The following is a 20,082-nucleotide window of genomic DNA, read 5'->3' as shown; positions in this document are numbered from 1 at the left end:
ATATTATTACAAAGGTTCCTCATTTCTTCCCCCCTCCACCAGGTTCCCACCCCACCCTCTGCCCCCTCCCCATCCCCCATTGTCCTCATCCATAGGTGCACAGTTTATGTTCAGTCTCTTCCTCCCTCCCTCTCCCCGATAGTAAATCCCTTTTCAGATAGTAAATCTGTTACTTAGCATTTTCTCATATCAATAATACCTCCACATGCCCAATGATACTTCACACAAAAGACATTTCCAAATAGGTCAACCAGCCTCATCCAGGCCCCACCCAAGGCACTCACAGATCAACACCCCAGCGCTATACTAACTCAACACATCCAGATCTAAGCCTTCATCACTTGATTCAGCAGACCCTCAAGTTCCCGCAAAAGTTTCCAGCCATGTCTGAGAGGCAGCCGTGGGCAGGTACAGGCGAGGAGCGTTTTTGTTATTTTTTTAATAAATATATTTTTATTTATTAAAACAATTTTATTTATTATAAATAAATGTATTTTTATTGATTTCAGAGAGGGAGGGGAAGGGAGCGAAAGCTAGAAACATCAATGATGAGAGAATCTCACCAGCTGCCTCCTGTAGGCCTCCCCACTGGGGATCAAGCCTGAAACCCGGGTATGTGCCCTGATGGGGAATCAGTGACCTGGTTCATAGGTTAATGCTCAACCACTGAGCCACGCCAGCTGCGCTGTTCTGGGTGTTTTTTTTTTTTTTTTAATATATATTTTATTGATTTTTTACAGAGAGGAAGGGAGAGGGATAGAGAGTTAGAAACATCAATGAGAGAGAAACATTGATCAGCTGCCTCTTGCACACCCCCTACTGGGGATGTGCCCACAACCAATGTACCTGCCCTTGACCGGAATCGAACCTGGGACCTTTTAGTCCACAGGCCGACGCTCTATCCACTGATTTCGGCTGGGTGTTCGTTTTTTAGTAAAGCTAGGAAAAACAAATGTTTGCTATTCAAGTGCCTGAGAAGGTCATTTGGGGTGCCTGGGCTGTGAGGGGCCCGGAGAGGCCCACTTGGGCACATGCACGGGCACATTGTTGGACAAAAGCCTTTGGGGAGTTTGGCCCATCTTCCAGGGTAGGTCAGGCTCAGCTCACCAGCTAATCCCTGCTCCCACTACGACCAGCAAGAAAGGCATCAGGAATTTTGGAAACTGACAGCTGAAGATACATTTTGATAATTTAACAACTTCCAAATATGGACACATATCCCCTTTCCCTGAAAAATAGATTTCTCTTGTAGGCAGTGCGTGCCAGTAGCAGCTTCAAGTCTGCAACTCTTGAAGTCCTACTTCTTTTTTGTTTTTTAATTGATTTTAAAGAGGAGAAACATCAATAGATTGTTGCACATATTCAGTCATTCATTGGTTGATTCTTGTATGTCCCCTGACCGGTGACTGAACTGCAACCTTAACATATTGGGACAACACCAACCAACTGAGCCACCCAGCGAGGGCAGCCCTGCTTCTGTTTGGATGAATTTAGTAAACCTTTAAACAGCTACCATGTGCCCAGGTTAGATGCTGAGAGGCAGTGTTTTTGAAAAGGCTGTATCTAACCCTAAAGACAGGGCCCACTGGAACACTCCCTACCCCAGGCACTGGCCTCGGTCAGGGCAGTGTGGGCCCATGGGGCCAGGAATTCCCCATTCCCACCCTGGGCTCCAGAAGCCGGGTCTGTTAATGAAGCTGAAAGAGCAGCCCAAACTGTTCTCCAAGGTTTGGGAACGCAGTTGGTAGTGGCCCCACAGCAATGCGGGGGCGGGAGCTTCTGCCACTTCTGCTTTAAAGCTGAGCCCTAAGAATGGATTTGTCAGTCCTTTTACTTCTTACCTGGGAGAAGTGAACGGGAGAAAGGAGCCTTGCTGATAGCACTCATTAGGACAGTTGTTTCTGAGCCCACAGGAGAGGGAGGCCTGATTTGATCACTTTGTTCTGGGACAAGGTTTGGCTGTTTCCAATGGGTAAAGTTCTGTTGGGTCAGTGGCAGGACCAGCCATCGAGGTGAGAGGAGGATGGCCTTTTTGGTTAGGTTTTCAGGACAAGGACTTGATCTTAGGATGCTGAGGGAAGCTGGCAGTCTGGGAAAGAAGGTGGCTGGGCTGGTGAGGGGGGGCAGGGAGGCAGAAGTGTACCATCCTCCTGTTCAGCCCTCCCTCGGCCTGGCCCCAGACTATCATAACTTCCCCTAAGCGGTCCTGGCCTCCAGCTTTGCCTCACTTCCATCTGCTCTCCCTGAGGCACCAAGGTTATTTTTTGGAAACAAAAATCTGAACAAGGTACTTCCCAGCTTAAAGTTCTTCAAAATCTCTGTATTGCCTTCTAGAGTCTTTTATTATTATTATTTTTATTTTTCCTATTGGTTTCAGAGAGGAAGGGTGAGGGAGAGAAACATCGATGAGAGAAAATTATTGATGGCCTGCCTCTGGCACGCCCCCTACTGGGCATGTGCCCGCAACCTGGGCATGTGCCCTTGAGCAAAATCGAACCTGGGACCCTTCAGTCCATAGGCTGACGCTCTATCCTCTGAGCCAAACCAACTTGGGCCTTCTAGAATGTTTTAGAACCTAGACAAATGCAAAACTCCTTTTATGGCCTAACAGGCTCATCACAACTTCCCATCTGCCTACCAAAGCAAGGCTGGCTCATGCTCTTTCCCAGCTTGAGGCTTCTTTGCGCACAGCATTCCTTTTACAGGGAAACCTCTCTCACCTCCCACCCACATGGAGTGCTTATTCACTCTTCATTATTCACATTAAATATCACCTCTAAGAAGCCTTTGCTGACAGAACCGCCTCTACTTCAAAGTCAGGTCGGGTGCCCCACCTGTTAGTGCCTACAGCAGCTGAGCTATAGCAGGCTGTATTGGAACTGGCGGACACTGTCCATTTCCTCTCACACTGAGCCTGTCTCTGGGGACCAACTCAGTGCCTCACGTGCAGTAGCTCCTTTGTAATTGTTAGCTGCATGAATGGTGTCCTGTAAGGAGTTGTCTCTGAGATGCTGCCCCCTTCTATGCAAAAAATAATAATAATAACAAGTTTCTGTAGGCCCAATTGGGAATGCAGAAGTGACTGAGATGCATGATTGCTATGGAGGTTCTGCTGGAATTAGGGAAGGCAGACCTAGAAATGTACGCTAAGTGGTAGGTGGTCTGGTGGCTATAGCTGGAGTTTTATTGGAGACTTGTGGGGCAGAGGGGAGCAAAGAATATCCAGGGAAAAGCCTCTCTTAGTGGGTCACTGTCACCATATGAGCTTAATCTTTTTTTTTTTCCTTTTTTTAAAAAATATATTTTATTGATTTTGTACAGAGAGGAAGGGAGAGTGATAGAGAGTTAGAAACATCGATGAGGGAGAGTCATCGATCAGCTGCCTCTTGCACACCCCCTACTGGGGATATGCCCGCAACCAAGGTACATGCCCTTGACCAGAATCGAACCCGGGACCCCTCAGTCCCCAAGCCGATGCTCTATCCACTGAGCCAAACCGGTTTCGGCATGAGCTTAATCTTTTTAAAAAATACATATTTTTATTGATTTCAGAGAGGAAGGGAGAGGGAGAGAGAGATAGAAACATCAATGATAAGAGAGAGAATCATTGATTGGCTGCCTCCTGCACACCTCCTACTGGGGTTCAAGCCCGCAACCCAGGCATGTGCCCTTGACCGGAATTGAACCTGGGACCCTTAGTCCACAGGCTGATGCTCTATCCACTGAGCCAAACCAGCTAGGGCTCAACAGTTGGGACTAAAACAGCATGAAGCAATAATGATGGCTGGGCCAGGAATTTGTGTTATTTTATTCTTTATTTTTTCAGTTTTATTGAAGTATAATTGACATAAAATGCATATATGTAGAGTGTACAATCTGATAAATTTTGTCATATGTGTACATCCATGAAATCAAGATAATAAACATAACCATCATTCCAAAAGTTTCCTCCTTAGTTTCTAATCCCTAATCCCTCACCCACCCTAATCACCAGGCATCTGCTTTCTGTAGTATAGATTAGTTTGCATTTTCTAGAGTTTCATAAAAGTGAATTTATATATCGATAGTATGCACTCTGTATAGTCTGGCTTCCTTGAATTAGTCTTGTTGCATGCATCAGTAGTTCATTTTTGTTGCTGAGTAGTATTCCATTGTATGGATATACCACAGTTTTTATCCATTTATATGTTGGTGGGCATTTGGGTTATTTTAAGTTTTTGTCTATTGTGACTAATGCTGCTATAGACATTCCTGTGCAAGTTTTGTGTGGGAGTGTATAACCAAGAGAATGGTTATATATTCCTAGGAGTGGAGTTGCTGGGTCATATGCTAACTCTATGGTTAACATTTTGAGGAGCTGCCAAACTGTTTTCTAAGGTAGTTTTACCATTTTACATTCTCACCAGTGGTGTGTGAATCTCAGTTTCTTCTCATCTATTGATGGTCTCTTCAGTCTTTTCTTTTAGCCACTCTACTATGTGTGAAGAGTTCGGATTTTATCCTTGGACTAGAGGCCGATGCACAAAACTTGTGCAAGAGCAGGCCTTCCCCCGGCTGCCTGCACCGGCTTCCCTCTGGCACCCAGGACCCGGGCTCCCCTCCCAGCCCTGGCTTCGTCCAGAAAGATGTTCGATCTAATTAGCATACTATGCTTTTATTGTTATAGATGATACTGAGCCAATTAACATCGATCAGCTGTCCCCCATTGGATGTCAAGCCCACAACCCCGGGCATGCACCCAGCTGGTGTGGCTCAGTAGTTTAGCGTCGACCCATGATCCAGGTTCAATTCCAGGTCAGGGTAGGTGCCCAGGTTGTGGGCTTGGTCCCCAGTGTGGGGCATGTCGGGGAGGGGGGGCAAGGGCAGCTGATCTATGTTTCTCTCTCATCATTTGATGTTTTTATGTCTCCCTCTCTGAAATCAATAAAAATATATTTTAAAAAATAACAAACAAAAACAATTAACAAAATAAAGGTGAGGATTGGCATGACCAGGAGTGCTGGCTGCTTGACAAATACTCGAACCCCCACTGCAGGAAATAGTGATCTGAATTTGGGTCTGGGCAGTGCCCACACTGGGCACAGTGGTCATGGGTAAACCGCTCAGTCAATAGAGACCACAATGCACATTCAGCCTGCTAACGGGAAAGGGAGGGGGAAATCCATCACTTGATTGCTCAGTTTTAGAAAGGGAAACTAGGACAGAATGGGGGCATGAGGGGGGAGAAATGAAAGGAATTGTTTGAAAAGTTACAGCCCATGGAAAGCCTGGAGCCCGTTTCTATTTGAAAGTGCTTTATTGGGAGCCCGTGATAAATGCATGGCACAAATCCAAAAGAACAGCCACTTGAAAAATAAGCCCGGCACGGTTTCCTGATGTATCAAAGAGGCCATTGTGAGGAGGACGCCCCTAAAGTAAGTAAGTACGAAATGGGAGCAGATACCCAAGCTGAAGGAATAAGGAGACCTCAAAACAGAGCAAAATTTGCAAAAGCTTCAAATCAAGTGATATTAAAAAAAAAAAATCTAAAAAGTACCAGCGAGAAATGTCAATCGTTCTACTTTATTTACGTGCATGGAAAGCAGGAGGTCAGTTTGAGACTCAGGGGCATCAGCTCATTAATGTACAAAAGTGCATCGGGGAGACCAGCAGTAACTGACTGACATCTTTGCCTCCATTACACAGAGATTTTCCTTTCCATTAATTTTTTTGAAAAACTTTATTATGGAAAATTTTAAACAAATGTAAGATAAACATAGGAGTATAATAAACCAGCATATACCCACCACTGAGCTTTAACAGCCATCAATGTTCTAGTATCCTTATTACATAGATACCTATACCCACTCCCCTCTAACCCCTAACTCAATTCTTTAAAAAAAAAATAAAATAAAATAAAAAAATATATATATATATATATAATTGATTTTTTATAGGGAGGAAAGGAGAGGGATAGAGAGCTAGAAACATCAATGAGAGAGAAACATCGACCAGCTGCCTCCTGCACACTCCCTACTGGGGATGTGCCCACAACCAAGGTACATGCCCTTGACCAGAATCGAACCTGGGACCCTTCAGTCCACAGGCCAACACTCTATCCACTGAGCCAAACCGGCCTTGGCTAACTCAATTATTTCTTTAGTTTATTGAGGTATAGTTTATATGCAGCAAAAGTCAGAATACAGTTCTGAGAGAGGATGACTTTTGCTGCATGTAAGTTCTGAGTTCTGATAAACAGATACAGTTGTTAACAACAGTGCAGCTAGAGAACCTTTCCATCGCCCTGAAAAGTTCCCAGGCTTCCCCTTCGTGGTCAACAACACCCTCCCTGCCAACCGCTGTTCTTGGTCTCTAGAATCTTGCCTTTTCCAGAATATTAGATAAAGGGAACCATTATGATCTCTTTTGTGGCTGATTTTTTTTATTTGATTAATTTTAAAGAGGGAGGGAGGGAGGGACGGAAGGATGGAGGAACAGAGGGATGGAGGGAGAGAGAGAGAGAGAGAGAGAGAGAGAGAGAGAGAGAGAGAGAGGAACATCAATTGGTTGCCCCTGCATGCACCCCAACCAGGAACAAACCTGCACCTTAGACATATGCCTGGAATGGGAATCGAACCCACCACCTTTCAGTGTGTGTGACGATGCTCCAACCAACTGAGCCACTCCGGCAGGGCTTGTGTCTGGTTTCTCCTGCTCAGCATAATGTTTTGAGATTCTTCCATGATGTTGCATGTGTCAATAGTTTATTCCTATTTTTTTGTTGTGTAGTGTGGCTGTACTACAGTTTTTTCTTGTTGATTTTTTTATACAGGCATTTTGGATAAAATTGGCATTGAAATATACAAATCTTAACTCTACCCTTTGAGGAATGGATACAACCATGTAACTCACACCCCTGAGAAAGAAAAAGTAGCCCTGACATCCAGAAGGTGCCTGACCCTTACAGCTGGCTTACCTGCTTCCTGATAACATCCAATCCAGAACAAAGCCCTTTCTTTCTTTCTTTCTTTCTTTCTTTCTTTCTTTCTTTCTTTCTTTCTTTCTTTCTTTCTTAAAAATATATTTTATTGATTTTTTACAGAGAGGAAGGGAGAGGGATAGTTAGAAACATCAATGAGAGAGAAACATCAATCAGCTGTCCCCTCCACACCTCCCAGCCCGCAACCAAGGTACATGCCCTTAACCGGAATCGAACCTGGGACCTTTCAGTCCACAGGCTGACCATCTATCCACTGAGCCACACTGGTTAGGGCAAAGGCCTGCTTTCTTAACACCATCCCAAAGTCACCTAACACAAACCAAACCCTAAAATAAGTCATTCTTAATACCTTCTTACTGAGACTCGATGCTTCCCCATGGTACGTGTCCAAAACTCCACCTTGTTAAACTACAGGTGTATTCTTGATGGGGGCTGGAGGGCACTGCCACCCCATCAAGATGCAGCACATTTCACTTTCCCATAAAATTCCCTCCTGTCCCGTCCCAGCTAACAGATGGACATCTGTGCTATTTGGCTGTGTGAATAAAGCTGCTGTGGATGTTTTATAGAAGTCTTTTGTGGCACGTGTTCATTTTTCCTAGGTGTATTAGTGTCCTATTGCTGCTATCAAATTACTACAGACTCAGTGGCATAAAGCAACACAAACTTGTGAGCTTACAGCTCTAATGGTCAGAAGTCCAAAATGGGTCAGCAGGGCTGCGTTCCTCTGGCAGCTTTGGGAAGAATCTGTTCTTGCCTTTTCTAGAAGCCACCTGCATTCCATAACCTATTTCTCCACCTCAAAGCCAGCAGGATAGCATCTTTAAATCTCTCTCTCTCACCGAAACCAGTTTGGCTCAGTGGATAGAGCGTCGGTCTGCGGACTGAAAGGTCCCAGGTTCCATTCCGGTCAAGGGCATGTACCTTGGTTGCGGGCACATCCCCAGTGGGGGGTGTGCAGGAGGCATCTGATCAATGTTTCTCTCTCATCGATGTTTCTAACTCTCTGTTCATCTCTGTAAAAAATTAATAAAAATATATATTAAAAAATAAAAATAAATAAATCTCTCTCTCTGACCTCTGCTCTCATTACATCTCCTTCTCTGCCTCAGACTCTCCTGTCTCCCTCTTTTCCTTATAAGACCCCAGTGGCCGGCAAACTCATTAGTCAACAGAACCAAATATCAACAGGACAACGATTGAAATTTCTTTTGAGAGCCAAATTTTTAAACTTAAACTTCTAATGCCATTTCTTCAAAATAGACTCGACCAGGCCATCCGTGATATTTTGTGAAAGAGCCACACTCAAGGGGCCAAAGAGCCGCATGTGGGCCGCTGCCCCACCCCAGGCCTTCACCACACTATTGTGTGTGTCCATTGGTTATGCATATATGTATATAAGTTTTTTGGTTAATATTTTCCCATTCTCTCCCCTCTCCCGCACTGCCACCTCTGAGATATATCAGCCTTTTCCATGCCTCCACACCTTTGGACCTCTTTTGTTTGTCAGTCTATTAAGTTCATTAGATTTCACTTATAAGTGAGGTCAAGTGATATTTATCTCTCTGACCAACTTTTTTCACTCAGCATAATATTCTCCAGGTCCATCCATGCTGTTGCAAAGGGTAAGAAATCCTTTTTTATAGCAGCATAGTATTCCATTGTGTAAGTGTACCATCACTCTTTTGTGTGTGTGTGTGTGTGTGTGTATATGTGTGTGTGTTAATCTTCATCTGAGGATGTTTCTTCCATTGATTTTTAGATAGAGTGGAAGGGAATGAGGGAGAGAGAGATGAAAGAGAGTGTGAGAGAGAAACATTAAAGTGAGAGAGATACATCAATTGGTTGCCTCCCGTACCCCGTCTGAAAGGGCAGGGGAAAGAACCAGCAACTCACGAATGCCCTTGACTAGGAATGGAATCCGCAGCCCTTCAGTGCTCGGGCTAATGCTCTCCCACAGCTTTTTATCCACTCATCTACTGATGGGCACTTGGGCTGTTTCCAGATCTGAGAGCATTGAACAGAGTGGTTGATTGTCCATTTTCTGAAAGGTACCTTGATGAGCAGTTTTACAACTTGGAAGTCTGACATAATTTTTCTTTTATTGTTACTGCTTTCTGGGTCCTGCTAAGAAATCCTTGCCTACCCCCAAGTCCAAAAAATGTTCTTCTATGATTTCTTCTAAATGTTTATGGTTTTAACTTTTACATTTAGGTTTATGATTCATCTCAAATTAATTTGTGTGTATAGTATAAGGTAGGTGTCAAGGTTCATTCTTTTTATTTTTATTTTTCAATGCTCAACAACTGAGCCACCCATATTATTTTCATATGAATAAGAATATCCAGCCCAGCCCCTGTGGCTCAGTGGTTGAGGAATAAGGAAGTCATGGTTGGATTCCCGGTCAAGCGCACATGCCCATGTTGTGGGCTTGATCCTCAGTAGGAGGCAAGCAGGAGGCAGCTGATCAATGATTCTCTCTCATTATTGATGTTTCTATATCTCTCTCCCTCTCCCTTCCTCTCTGAAATCAATTAAGCCAAAACCAGTTTGGCTCAGTGCATAGTGTCGGCATGCAGACTGAAGGGTCCCAGGTTCAATTCCGGTCAAGGGCATGCACCTTGGTTGCAGGCACATCCCCAGTAGGAGGTGTGCAGGACGGCTGATCGATGTTTTTCTCTCATCAGTGTTTCTAACTCTCTATCTTTCTCCCTTCCTCTCTGTAAAAAAATAAATAAAAAATATTTAAACACACACACACACACACACACACACACACACACACACACTAGAGTCCCAGCCTGCACCCTCTCCAATCTGTGACCCTTCAGGGGATATCCGACTGCTGGTTTAGGCCCAATCGCTGGGACATCCTTCTTACAATCCAGGACCACTGGTTCCTAACTGCTCACCTGCCTGCCTGCCTGATCATGCCTAACTGTCCCCCACCCCCTGCCAGCCTGGTTGCCCTGAACTGCTCCCCCCACAAGCCTGGTCACCCCACGCAGCCTGCTTTTCAGTCATTTGGTTGTTTTTCACTAACCCCTCTGCCGGCCTGTTGCCCCACAGACTGCTGTTCAGTCATTACTGTTACTGTGATGGTGTCCCAGACAATTTGCATATTCCTCTATTATTATTATAGAGAAAAAAGAATAGCCCTAGCCAGTTTGGCTCAGTGGATAGAGTTGGCTTGTGGACTTAAGGGTCTTGGGTTCAATTCTGGTCAAGGACATGTACCCAGGTTGTGGGCTTGATCCCCAGAGGGGGGCATGCAGGAGGCAGCCAATCAATGATTCTCATCACTGATGTTTCTATTTCTCCCTCTCCCTTCCTCTCTAAAATCAATACAAACATATTTAAAAAATAAAGAATATTCAATTGTTCCATCACTACTTGTTGAAATGTTTTCCTTTCCCCATTGATATGCTTTGGCACTGTTGTCAAAAATCAGTGGATTGTAGAAGTGTGGTTGGATTCCTGGACTCTATCCTATATCAGATCATGTTTATCCTAAGATCAAAATCACAGTCTTAACTATTGAGACTTAGAATTAAAATAAATTGCAGACAATAGACCTGGCCCATGTGGCTCAGTTGGTTGAGTATTGTCCCATGAACCAGAGGTCACAGGTTCAATTCCTGGTCAGGGCACATACCTGGGTTAGGGTGTGCACAACATAACCCAGGCAGGAGACAGCTGATCTCACATCAATGTTTCTCTTTCTCTAAAAAATCAATTTTTTAAAAGTTGCAGACAATAGTATACTCTACCCCCTAAGTACTTCAGCATTGATATTATCAATTGACAGGTCAATATTGTTGACATACATAAAATACACAATTTTTAAAAATATATATTTTATTGATTTTTTACAGAGAGGAAGGAAGAGAGATAGAGAGCTAGAAACGTCGATGAGAGAGAAACATTGACCAGCTGCCTCTTGCACACCCCATACCAGGGACGTGCCCGCAACCAATGTACATGCCCTTGCCCGGAATCGAACCTGGGACCTTTCAGTCCACAGACCGATGCTCTACCACTGAGCCAAACCGGCTTCAGCGAAATACACACATCTTAAGTGTACTTTCACTGTGTTGTGACAATGTGACTTGTAACCCAACCCTCTATTAAAATACAGAATTTACCATCATCCCAGAAATTTCCCTCATTCTTCTTCCCAGTTAATCACTATCCGGAAGCCGCCATTTTTCTGGTCCTCCCACCCCCTAAGTAGATTAGTTCTGCTTGTTCTAGGACTTCCTATAATGGAATTATACAGCATGACTCTTTCGTGAAAGGCTTTTTCACTCAGTGTAATGTTTTTGAGATTCATTCATAGTGATACATGTGTACCAGGAGTGTGTTCCTTTGGGTTGATGAATAATATCCTATTGTACAGATATCACAGTTTATTTATCCATTCTTGTATTGTGGTCACCTTGGATGGTGCCAACTTTTGGCTTTCTGAACATTCTTGTGCAAGCTTTCTGTGGACATATATTTTCAATTCCCTAGCAGTGGAATTGTTGGGTCATAGGATAAGTCTTATTTTTAACTTTTTTGAAATATTGTCAAGCAGTTTTCAAAAGTGGTTTTATCATTTTACATTTCTGCCAACAACGTATGAGAGCTCTAGGTATGTCATATAGCGGTGCTCCTATAGACAAGTAATCCCATTCCATGTGGGGCAAGTGATTGAGTTCTATACTAACAACCAGGTCTGGAAGGACAATAGCTATTCTTTCATGAACAACTTTTTTTATTTTTTTTTGAGATGTATTCTATAATATGTCAGGCCCTGGGATAACTGCTGAGTGAAACAATCAAGGATAAGTGAGACACAGACCTTCTCTTCAAGAACTCTGAAATGTGCCTAGTAGGCATGGCTCAGGGGCTGAGTGTTGACCTATGTACCAGAAGATTATGGTTCAATTCTCCATCAGGGCATATGCCTGGGTTATTGGCTCAATCCCCAATAGGGGGCGTGCAAGAGGTAGCTGATCAATGACTCTCATCATTGACATTTCTCTCTCATGCTCCTTTTCCCTTCCTCTCTGAAGTCAATAAAATATATATTTATTTTAAAAAATACTCTGAAATGTGAGACTGGCAAGCCAACAACGATAACACTATGTGACAAACAATATGATAAAAGCAGGCCAGGCCCATAGGAGGCACAGAGGCAGTCAGGGAGGGCTTCCAGGAGGTGACTTTTAATCTGAGGTTTTGAAGGATAAATATAATTTGGTCTCTCTCTGCGTTGAGGGGACAGACAATTGAGTGTATGAGAGTCTTGGAAGAAGAGCTCTCCAGACAACAGGGAAGTGTGTTCAAGACTTGGAAGGTTGGCTAGTGATTCAAGAAACTGTAGGTAATTCAGAATGACTAGACTAGGGTAAGGTTGGCAGGGGCCAACCTGCTAGAATTTGGACTTCAAAGCACTGAGGAGCATCTGAAGGGTTTTAATCAAGGCCATGACTTACTCAGATCTGCATTTGGGAAGGACTCCTCTGGCTGCGTGGGTGAGAGGGGCTAAATGGATGTCTGGATGGTAGCCAAGAAGAGGCAAGAGGAAGAATCCTTCTGAAGTAATGGCAGTGGGCAAGGAGGGAAGAGGCTGGGTTGATGTCAAGGAGGAAGAGGCAATGTAGTTTATTGTCAACAGATAGAAGGTAAGAGATATAGCGATGCCTCCCACATTCTGCCTTAGGCAACTGGCGAGCACCTCACTATTTACTGTCACAAGGAAACAGGCAACATTTTACATAGTAATAATTTTTTCTTATAGGACTTTTGAAGTATTTAACTGGAATAAAAGGTAATAAATACAGAATCTCCACTTATCCGCGGGGAATAAACTTCAAGACTTCCCAATGGATGACTGAAACTGTGGGTCCAAACACTATATATACTGTTTGTTTTTTTCTATACACTACATATATACCTTTTTAGTTAAAGGGAGACTTCATGGCTTCTCTTTGACGTATCTGAATTGCCAGTATCACTACAGTAAGTCCTTTCTTAAAGTTGTCGCTGGGTCCTGTGACTTTAAGAGAAATTGCTTAAAACAATACCAATTTTACCATGGGCAAGAGTTCAGTTCCTCTGACTCCTCAGCAATGTTACAATGAAAGGATGTTATCTGAGGACCTGCTGTCTTCTTTCGCTTTCGGGCCATTATTAAGCAAAAGAAGGGTTACTTGAACACAGGCACTGCGATACCACGATACCACGAGTCGATGTGATAACTGGACAGCTACCGAGTGAGTGCCTGCAGGGGACAGAGTGCAGTGTGGAGATGCTGGACAAAGGAAGGATCACGCTCTGAAGGCACACGATTTAAAACTTATCCATCTATTTCTGGAATTTCCATTTAATATTTTTGGAACACAGTTGACTGTAGGTAACGGAGACTGTGAAAGCAAACCATGGATAAGGTGGTGGCGGAGAACTACTATATGTTTTAATCAATTAAAATGTGATGTTTATTCATTGTCTTCCAGAAAAGGTTGGGATCACTTTGTTAATGTTTCCTGAACAAGAAAATGTAATCAGCCGAAACCGGTTTAGTGGATAGAAGGGTCCCGGGTTCGATTCCGGTCAGGGGCATGTACCTTGGTTGTGGGCACATCCCCAGTGGGGGGTGTGCAGGAGGCAGCTGGTCCATAATTCTCTCTCATCGATGTTTCTAACTCTCTATCCCTCTCTCTTCCTCTCTGCAAAAAATCAATAAAATATACTTAATAAAAGAAAAAGAAAATGTAATCATCACTAAGACAAGGGATCTGGGAGTGGTCTTTTGGGCTCTTGCCACTACACAGGCCCATAAAAGCTGGGGAAGGAATTAGAAACCAACAAGAAACCTCCATCCATCTATTTAATCAACATTTCCTGAGATCTTTTTTTTAAATTTTTTTATAAGGCCTTGTGCTAGGAGATGGGGATATGAAGGAAAACGACACAAGACTGCTCTCAAGGAGTTTACAAGCTAACTTGTCTTTGCTCTTGTACTGACACCTGCAATGCCTTTTGCTATTATATTATGTGCTCAGCTTTAATAAAGTGGCATTGTGCAGTGTGGCTGTCTAACCGCCCATATGATTGCATTCCTGCAACTTTTCTGCAAAGGCTTTGGCAACTGGGGGCAAGAGCCACAGATATGTTCCCAATGGCTGGACCTGCCTCTGGGATGTATCTGGAGAAACTATTTGGGCTATGGACAAGGGTTTATGCACAGATGTTCATTGCTGTTCTAAAGATATAGAGGATACAACAACCTCACAATGGGAATTGGGAAAATAGCTGATGGTGAATCCCTATGATGGAATATTAGGTGATACTTAGAAATAGTATTTAAAAATAACAACATGGGGGAAAGAACAGAAAAAAAAGTGGGACACAAATCTCTAAAGAAGGTGCTCAAAGTATCCATAATTTAGTATTTTTAGGTCCTCTGTATTTTTCAATTTTTTGACAATGTGAATGTTATAGTATTTCTACAATCAGAACTTTTGGATTTCTTCTTCTCCCCCCCCTCCCCCCCCCCCGCCCCAAATTAGAGACAATAGCAGAATTTAAGCTAGAAAGACAGCCAAAATGACCAAGATTTGGGTTATTCTGTTATGAGGACTGACCAAAATTAACTGAAATTCTACATCTTATATGGTAAAAGTTGTATGAAATGTCACTACTAGTTGCAACATAGTGAGAGCCAACTATGTGCCAGGTGCCAAGAAGGATTATTATCTCTATTTTACAGAGGAATGTTTGGCTTCAAATCCTAATCTTTTTTTTTTTTTTCCCCATGCTAAATACAAGCAAATTAAAAAAGGTTAATAAGCAATTCACAAACCCTGCACAGGCTTTTCAACACGTTTAAGGCATTGGCGGTCTGGACTGCTGATAACATTCACAGATCTCCAGCTCAAAAGTGTCTGGCTGTATATCTTTTCCTGAAGAATCTGACATCCACAGTATGCACTCCTTTTATTGCCAGAAACGATGATTGCCTATGGTACACACACACACACACACACACACACACACACACACACACGTTCCTTTCCGGCCCTCATGTTTACCTAAGAGGTCGCATTTGCTTTATTGCACAAATAAAGGATCTCAGGATAAATATTTGTCCTAAAGGCTACAAGCCCCAGCTCATAAGACTTCCAGAGCTTCTGGATATCAGTGAGACGTGCCCCGCCCTATAAACATACCCTCTATCCGGTGAGGTGTCTAATCCCAGGCAGCACGGGCTCCTCTCCCCGGTTTAATCGCATCCCAATTGTTCCCCAGAAATCGCCCCTTCCCCCTCCCGGATGGACTGGAAGGGTCAAGGCCCGGGCGGCCTGACCTTGAGTCACCTGCGGCCGCGGACTCGCGGCGTGACCTTGGTCAAGTTCCCGCTCCCCTGTCCGCAGAGCCGCGGGGATGGAGAGCGGTGTCCCCGCCCTGGCCGTTTCTCAGCCGCCGGGAAAGCCCGGCTCCAGCATCCTTTCCCCCCGCGGCTCTCTCCGCGCGCGCCCCACCGACCCCACCCCTACGCTGCCGGCGTAGAGGCCGCCCGGCGCCGCGCGGCCCCCGCGCCCAGACGCTCGTTTACGCCGCGCGCACGGAGAGGGCGGGATTCCCGAACGCAGCCTCCGCCGCGAGCGCGCGGCCGTCCCGCGGGCCGGCGCTGCCTTACGCCGCTGACGCAGCGCGCCCAAGATGGCGGCGCGGTTGTCGTCGGGGGCGGCGGCAGCGGCGGGGGCGGCGGCCGTGGCGGCAGCTGGGACGACAGCCGTGACGGCGGCGGCGGCGGCGGCGCGAGGCCTGGGCCGGCGGGAATGAGGAGGCCGCGGCGGGCCGGCGGCGGAGCCGTGTAGCGGAGGAGCGGCTTCCCCTCTCTGCTTCCCGCGGCCGAGCCGGGGGCGCGCGCGCGCGGCCGTCCGGAGCGGGCTCCCCACTCTCCGCCCCGCACCGCACCCCCACCGGGCCCGGAGGATGATGAAGCTCAAGTCGAACCAGACCCGCACCTATGACGGCGACGGCTACAAGAAGCGGGCCGCGTGCCTGTGCTTCCGCAGCGAGAGCGAGGAGGAGGTGAGGCTCCGGGCGGGGGGCGCCGGGCGGCGGCCGCTTCCAGGCGGGCGGGGAGGGGGCGCGGCCGTCGGGGACGGTGTGCCCGGACTCGGGGCAGGACTCCGGGGCTCGCCCCGAATGAAGTTCCGACGGCTTTTCCTGAGGCGAAGAAGGGGAAGGGAAAGGCGGTGGGCGGAGGGGGAGTGGGTCTGAGCCTGGCCCTCCGGCGCGGGCCGGGCGGAAGGGGGTGCCAGCCGCGGCCGGACCCCCGGTGCCAGGCCCCGTCGCTGGGGAGGGCGGCCGGCGGCCGGGGGGGGGCGTGTGGCTCTCGGTCGGGCCTCCGGTCGGAGGTCCAGGAAGGGCAGCTCCGCACTTGTCAGCCCCGCACATGTGTGCGGAGGCCGCCGGGCACGAGGGCAGGCCGCCCCTTCCTTTGTGGCCGGGACATCGCCCTCTTCCTTGGCAGGTCAGGGGGTGGCCGAGGGATTATGTGTGGCTGTGGGGGCGGGGGGGGGGTGTCTTGGTAAGATTTAGGGCGTCGTACAAAAGCCGAAGCCAATTGTCTATTTTATAATGCTCTGGGCAGCCCTTTTGGTGTAACCTGAGAAGAAAAGATATTTGATAAGATAATCTTTGAGAGTTGAGAAAAATTTTTCATTTTAATTGGGAAGGCCAGAAACGATATGTAAGGTCTTTGCCCTGACATTCCTCTACGGCTCCGTATCAAGGCCCTTGGGATTGAATTTTCTGGCAACATAGAAATGCTTTGAATCTGTTTCTTTTTGCAGAAGGCACTTAAAAAAAAAAATCTCAGCCTCTCAAAGCCGTTTCTGTGGTGATAAAGGGAATTCAGAAAAGGAACGTGTTTCGTAAATCCACAAAGAAAAGCGCGTTGGAAATTGATAAGATGCCTGTGGGAATGCATTTCTCTCCTGTGCATGGTGGTAAAATGGCAGTTAAACTGGAAACAATGAAGGACAGTGAAATTCAGTGTGTTAGAGTCCAGCATTCGGCAGTGGGCAATGGTGAAAACGGGGCATGGTGTTGAAATGAGGGGAAAGGAACTTGACCCGTTAGTTATGAAAAGAAGCTGTGATGAAAGAGACAGATGGGTTGGCAGAAGCGTCTGTCCAGAGATATTTAGGAGGAAGTGGGAATTTAAATTATTGCTGGGGGGAGGGGAGGACACTCATTGTGGTGTTGAGGGATGGTGTGTGTTCCCCTTTAACACAACAGAAGGAAGTGGATTTGGAAATGTATACTTTGTGCCCTAGCATGTGTTGTAAAAATCCCCCAAACAGATGTATTTTAATAGGAGTACTAAGCAGGGCCATGCTGTAAATTATGTACTGTTTTGGAATACATACTTGAGTAAATTTATTGGTGGCAAAGCCTTTATTCTCTTCATTGTTATATCCTACTAGAGGCCGGGTATCATACTAGATGCCAGGTGCACAAATTTTGTGCACTGGGGCGGTGGGGCCTGAGGGAGGTCCCTCAGTGTAGTTTTGGGTTCTCATAGGCCAGGACCCCTTGCTCCTTACTGCTTGTCTGCAGCAGAGGCAGGAGAGGCTCCCCTAAGCCCAGTTCTGGCTGAGGAGCGCTTTCACACACCACCAGCTCCCGCACTGAGTGTCTGTCCCCTGTGGTCAGTGTGCATCATAGCAACCAGTTGTTCGGCAGTTTGGTCGATTTGCATATTAGGGTTTTATTATATAGGAGGATTATGGGAAATCATGGGATCACAAGCTATTAACTGAATGGAAAACTAATTAGCATAATAATATATCTCATTACACTACTATGGTTAAGTGTGAGAGCACCCCACTTACAAGTGGAAAGGTATATAATTCAGTTGTATGAATGATACAAGATTTTGTTGTAAAACGTTATACGATACTAGAAATTGAAAACATGAGCATTTTGGATACATTGGAAATCCTTTATAGATCATAAGCAAACAAAGATTTGATTTTCTGTTAAAGTTTTCTTATTTACTGACATGAGTAGCATTAATATTAATAGATTTGACTGATCATGGAGTTTTCTCTACTGAATTTTTCTTCTTTTTTTAATCTTTTTCTGAATTTCTTTTTGAATATTGGTTAATGAGCAAAAGATTAATGCCTATCTTTACAGATTCAGTGGATGTGCACCTGACACCTGGGAAGAACAAGAAGTTTAATGAAATGGGCCCATTTTAGACTTGTTCAGTTCACTTAAACAAGCCTGTATTAGGAGCCTACTGTGGGTGCAACACTCTAATGTTGGATCAACTTCCTTTCCTGCCCAAAAAACATGAGTAGTTTCTGATAGGATCCCTTACTTGGGAGAGATTTTGGACTAGAAATTGTCTCTAGGGTTCTGCTCAACTTTCAGATTATATAATCGTGTTGGCTGGGAAGAATTTGTTAGTTCCAGGAGAACTTCTATATTCTAATAGATGTGCTAGAAACTGGAAGTGTTAGCTGCCACATTGTGGGGATTTGAAATTCCAGTTCAATAGGACATTCAACCCATTTTTATTTTATTATATTTTAAAAATATATTTTTATTGATTTCAGAGAGGAAGGGAGAGGGAGAGAGAGATAGAAACATCAATGATGAGAGAGAATCATTGATCATCTGCCTCCTGCATTCCCCCTGCTTGGAATGGAGCCCGAAACCTGGTATGTGCCCTGATCAGGAATCGAACCTGGGACCCTTCAATCCCCAGGCTGAGGCTCAACCACTGAGCCAAAGCAGCTAGGGCCATTTTTAAATTTTTAATGGACTTTCATGATTTTAATCAATATAGAATAATTTAGCCCTGGCCAGGTAGCTCAGTTGTTAGAGTGTAGTTCCAGTAGACCACAGTTTTTCAGGATTCACCTCTGATCAGGGCACATAGAAGTTTAACCAATGAATGCTGCATAAATGGGTGGAACAACAACTCGATGTCTCTTCCTCTCTTTCAAATCAATCAATAAAAAAAAGATTAGTTTACAGAATATTATTAGCAATAATACAGTAGTAGTATAAGTATAAATAGGGCTCCGATTTAATTTAATTAACCAGGATCAGGAAATATACATAGTGTAATGAAAAAGAGATGGAAAATATTAGCAAATAATAGACCGTGAACCAAAACTTCTAACATTCTGTTTTATCAGCCCTAGAAAATTTATTTATAGGCCTACTGAAATACTGATCTAGTATTTCAGGATGTGTGAACGTATTCAGCAAGTTTAAGTGTCAGGATCTGTGATACAGTTATGAAGGTGACAGACTGCGGGGGTTTAGAGTCTGGTGAGAGAGATGGAAGAGCAAATAGACCAAAACACGATGAAAATGAATTTCCTTTCCTTCAAACCTTGGCTGCTTTTCCTGTGGATAAACAAGAAACCATAGCAGGAGAATTTCCCCACTTACAAATTTTACTAATTGTGATTGACATTTTGATAAATTAAAATCTTTAAGTTTGGGATGTTTGTGATAACTAACTTTTATTACAGTACTTTGAATCTGATATATAGTGAACGTTTTCTTACCCAGTCTCTGCTTTAACCAGCTGGTGCACTGAACACTCACTGTTACTGTGTGAATTATGGATCTGATATATCTTGACCTTGTGGCCTTCCAGCCAATCTGTGTTTACAAAGAGTCAGCTCTGTGTTTATTGTTGGTTTTTAATATTTATTGTTGAAAGAATCACATAATCCCCCCCCCCCATTGACCCCCTCCAGCCTGTCCCCGCCTCCCTATGTGTTGCTTTTTGTTGTTGTTATTAATCCTTACCAGAGGATATTTTTCCAGTGATTTTTAGAGACTGTGGAAGGGAGGGGGGGCGGGGGGGCGGGGAAGAGAGAGAGAGAGAGGAACACAGGATGTAAGAGAGTTACATCAATGGGTTGACTCTTACATGCACCCAATCAGGGCCTGGGATTGAACCTGCAAACCAGGTATGTGCCCTTGACCGGTTATTAACCTGTGATCCTTAGGTCCATGGGCTGACACTCCAACCACTAAGCCACACCAGCCAGGGCAGGAGTCAGTTG

The 20,082-nt window shown here is 45.0% G+C and overlaps 1 protein-coding gene across 1 annotated transcript in view; it reads left to right on the top strand.

Moving 5' to 3' along the window:
• Nucleotides 1–15,643: 15,643 nt before the first annotated feature.
• Nucleotides 15,644–20,082, top strand: part of NUDT3 (nudix hydrolase 3) — a 69,677-nt gene continuing 65,238 nt past the window's right edge. The window contains exon 1 of the mRNA XM_084890005.1: nt 15,644–16,066. Coding sequence (XP_084746131.1) covers nt 15,968–16,066 — 99 coding nt within the window. The 5' untranslated portion in view covers nt 15,644–15,967. The remainder of the gene's footprint in view (nt 16,067–20,082) is intronic.

This window comes from Pipistrellus hanaki, assembly GCF_964339955.1.
Source record: "Pipistrellus hanaki genome assembly, chromosome: 7".
Lineage (NCBI taxonomy): Eukaryota > Metazoa > Chordata > Mammalia > Chiroptera > Vespertilionidae > Pipistrellus > Pipistrellus hanaki.
This window is presented reverse-complemented; position numbering and strand designations above follow the sequence as displayed.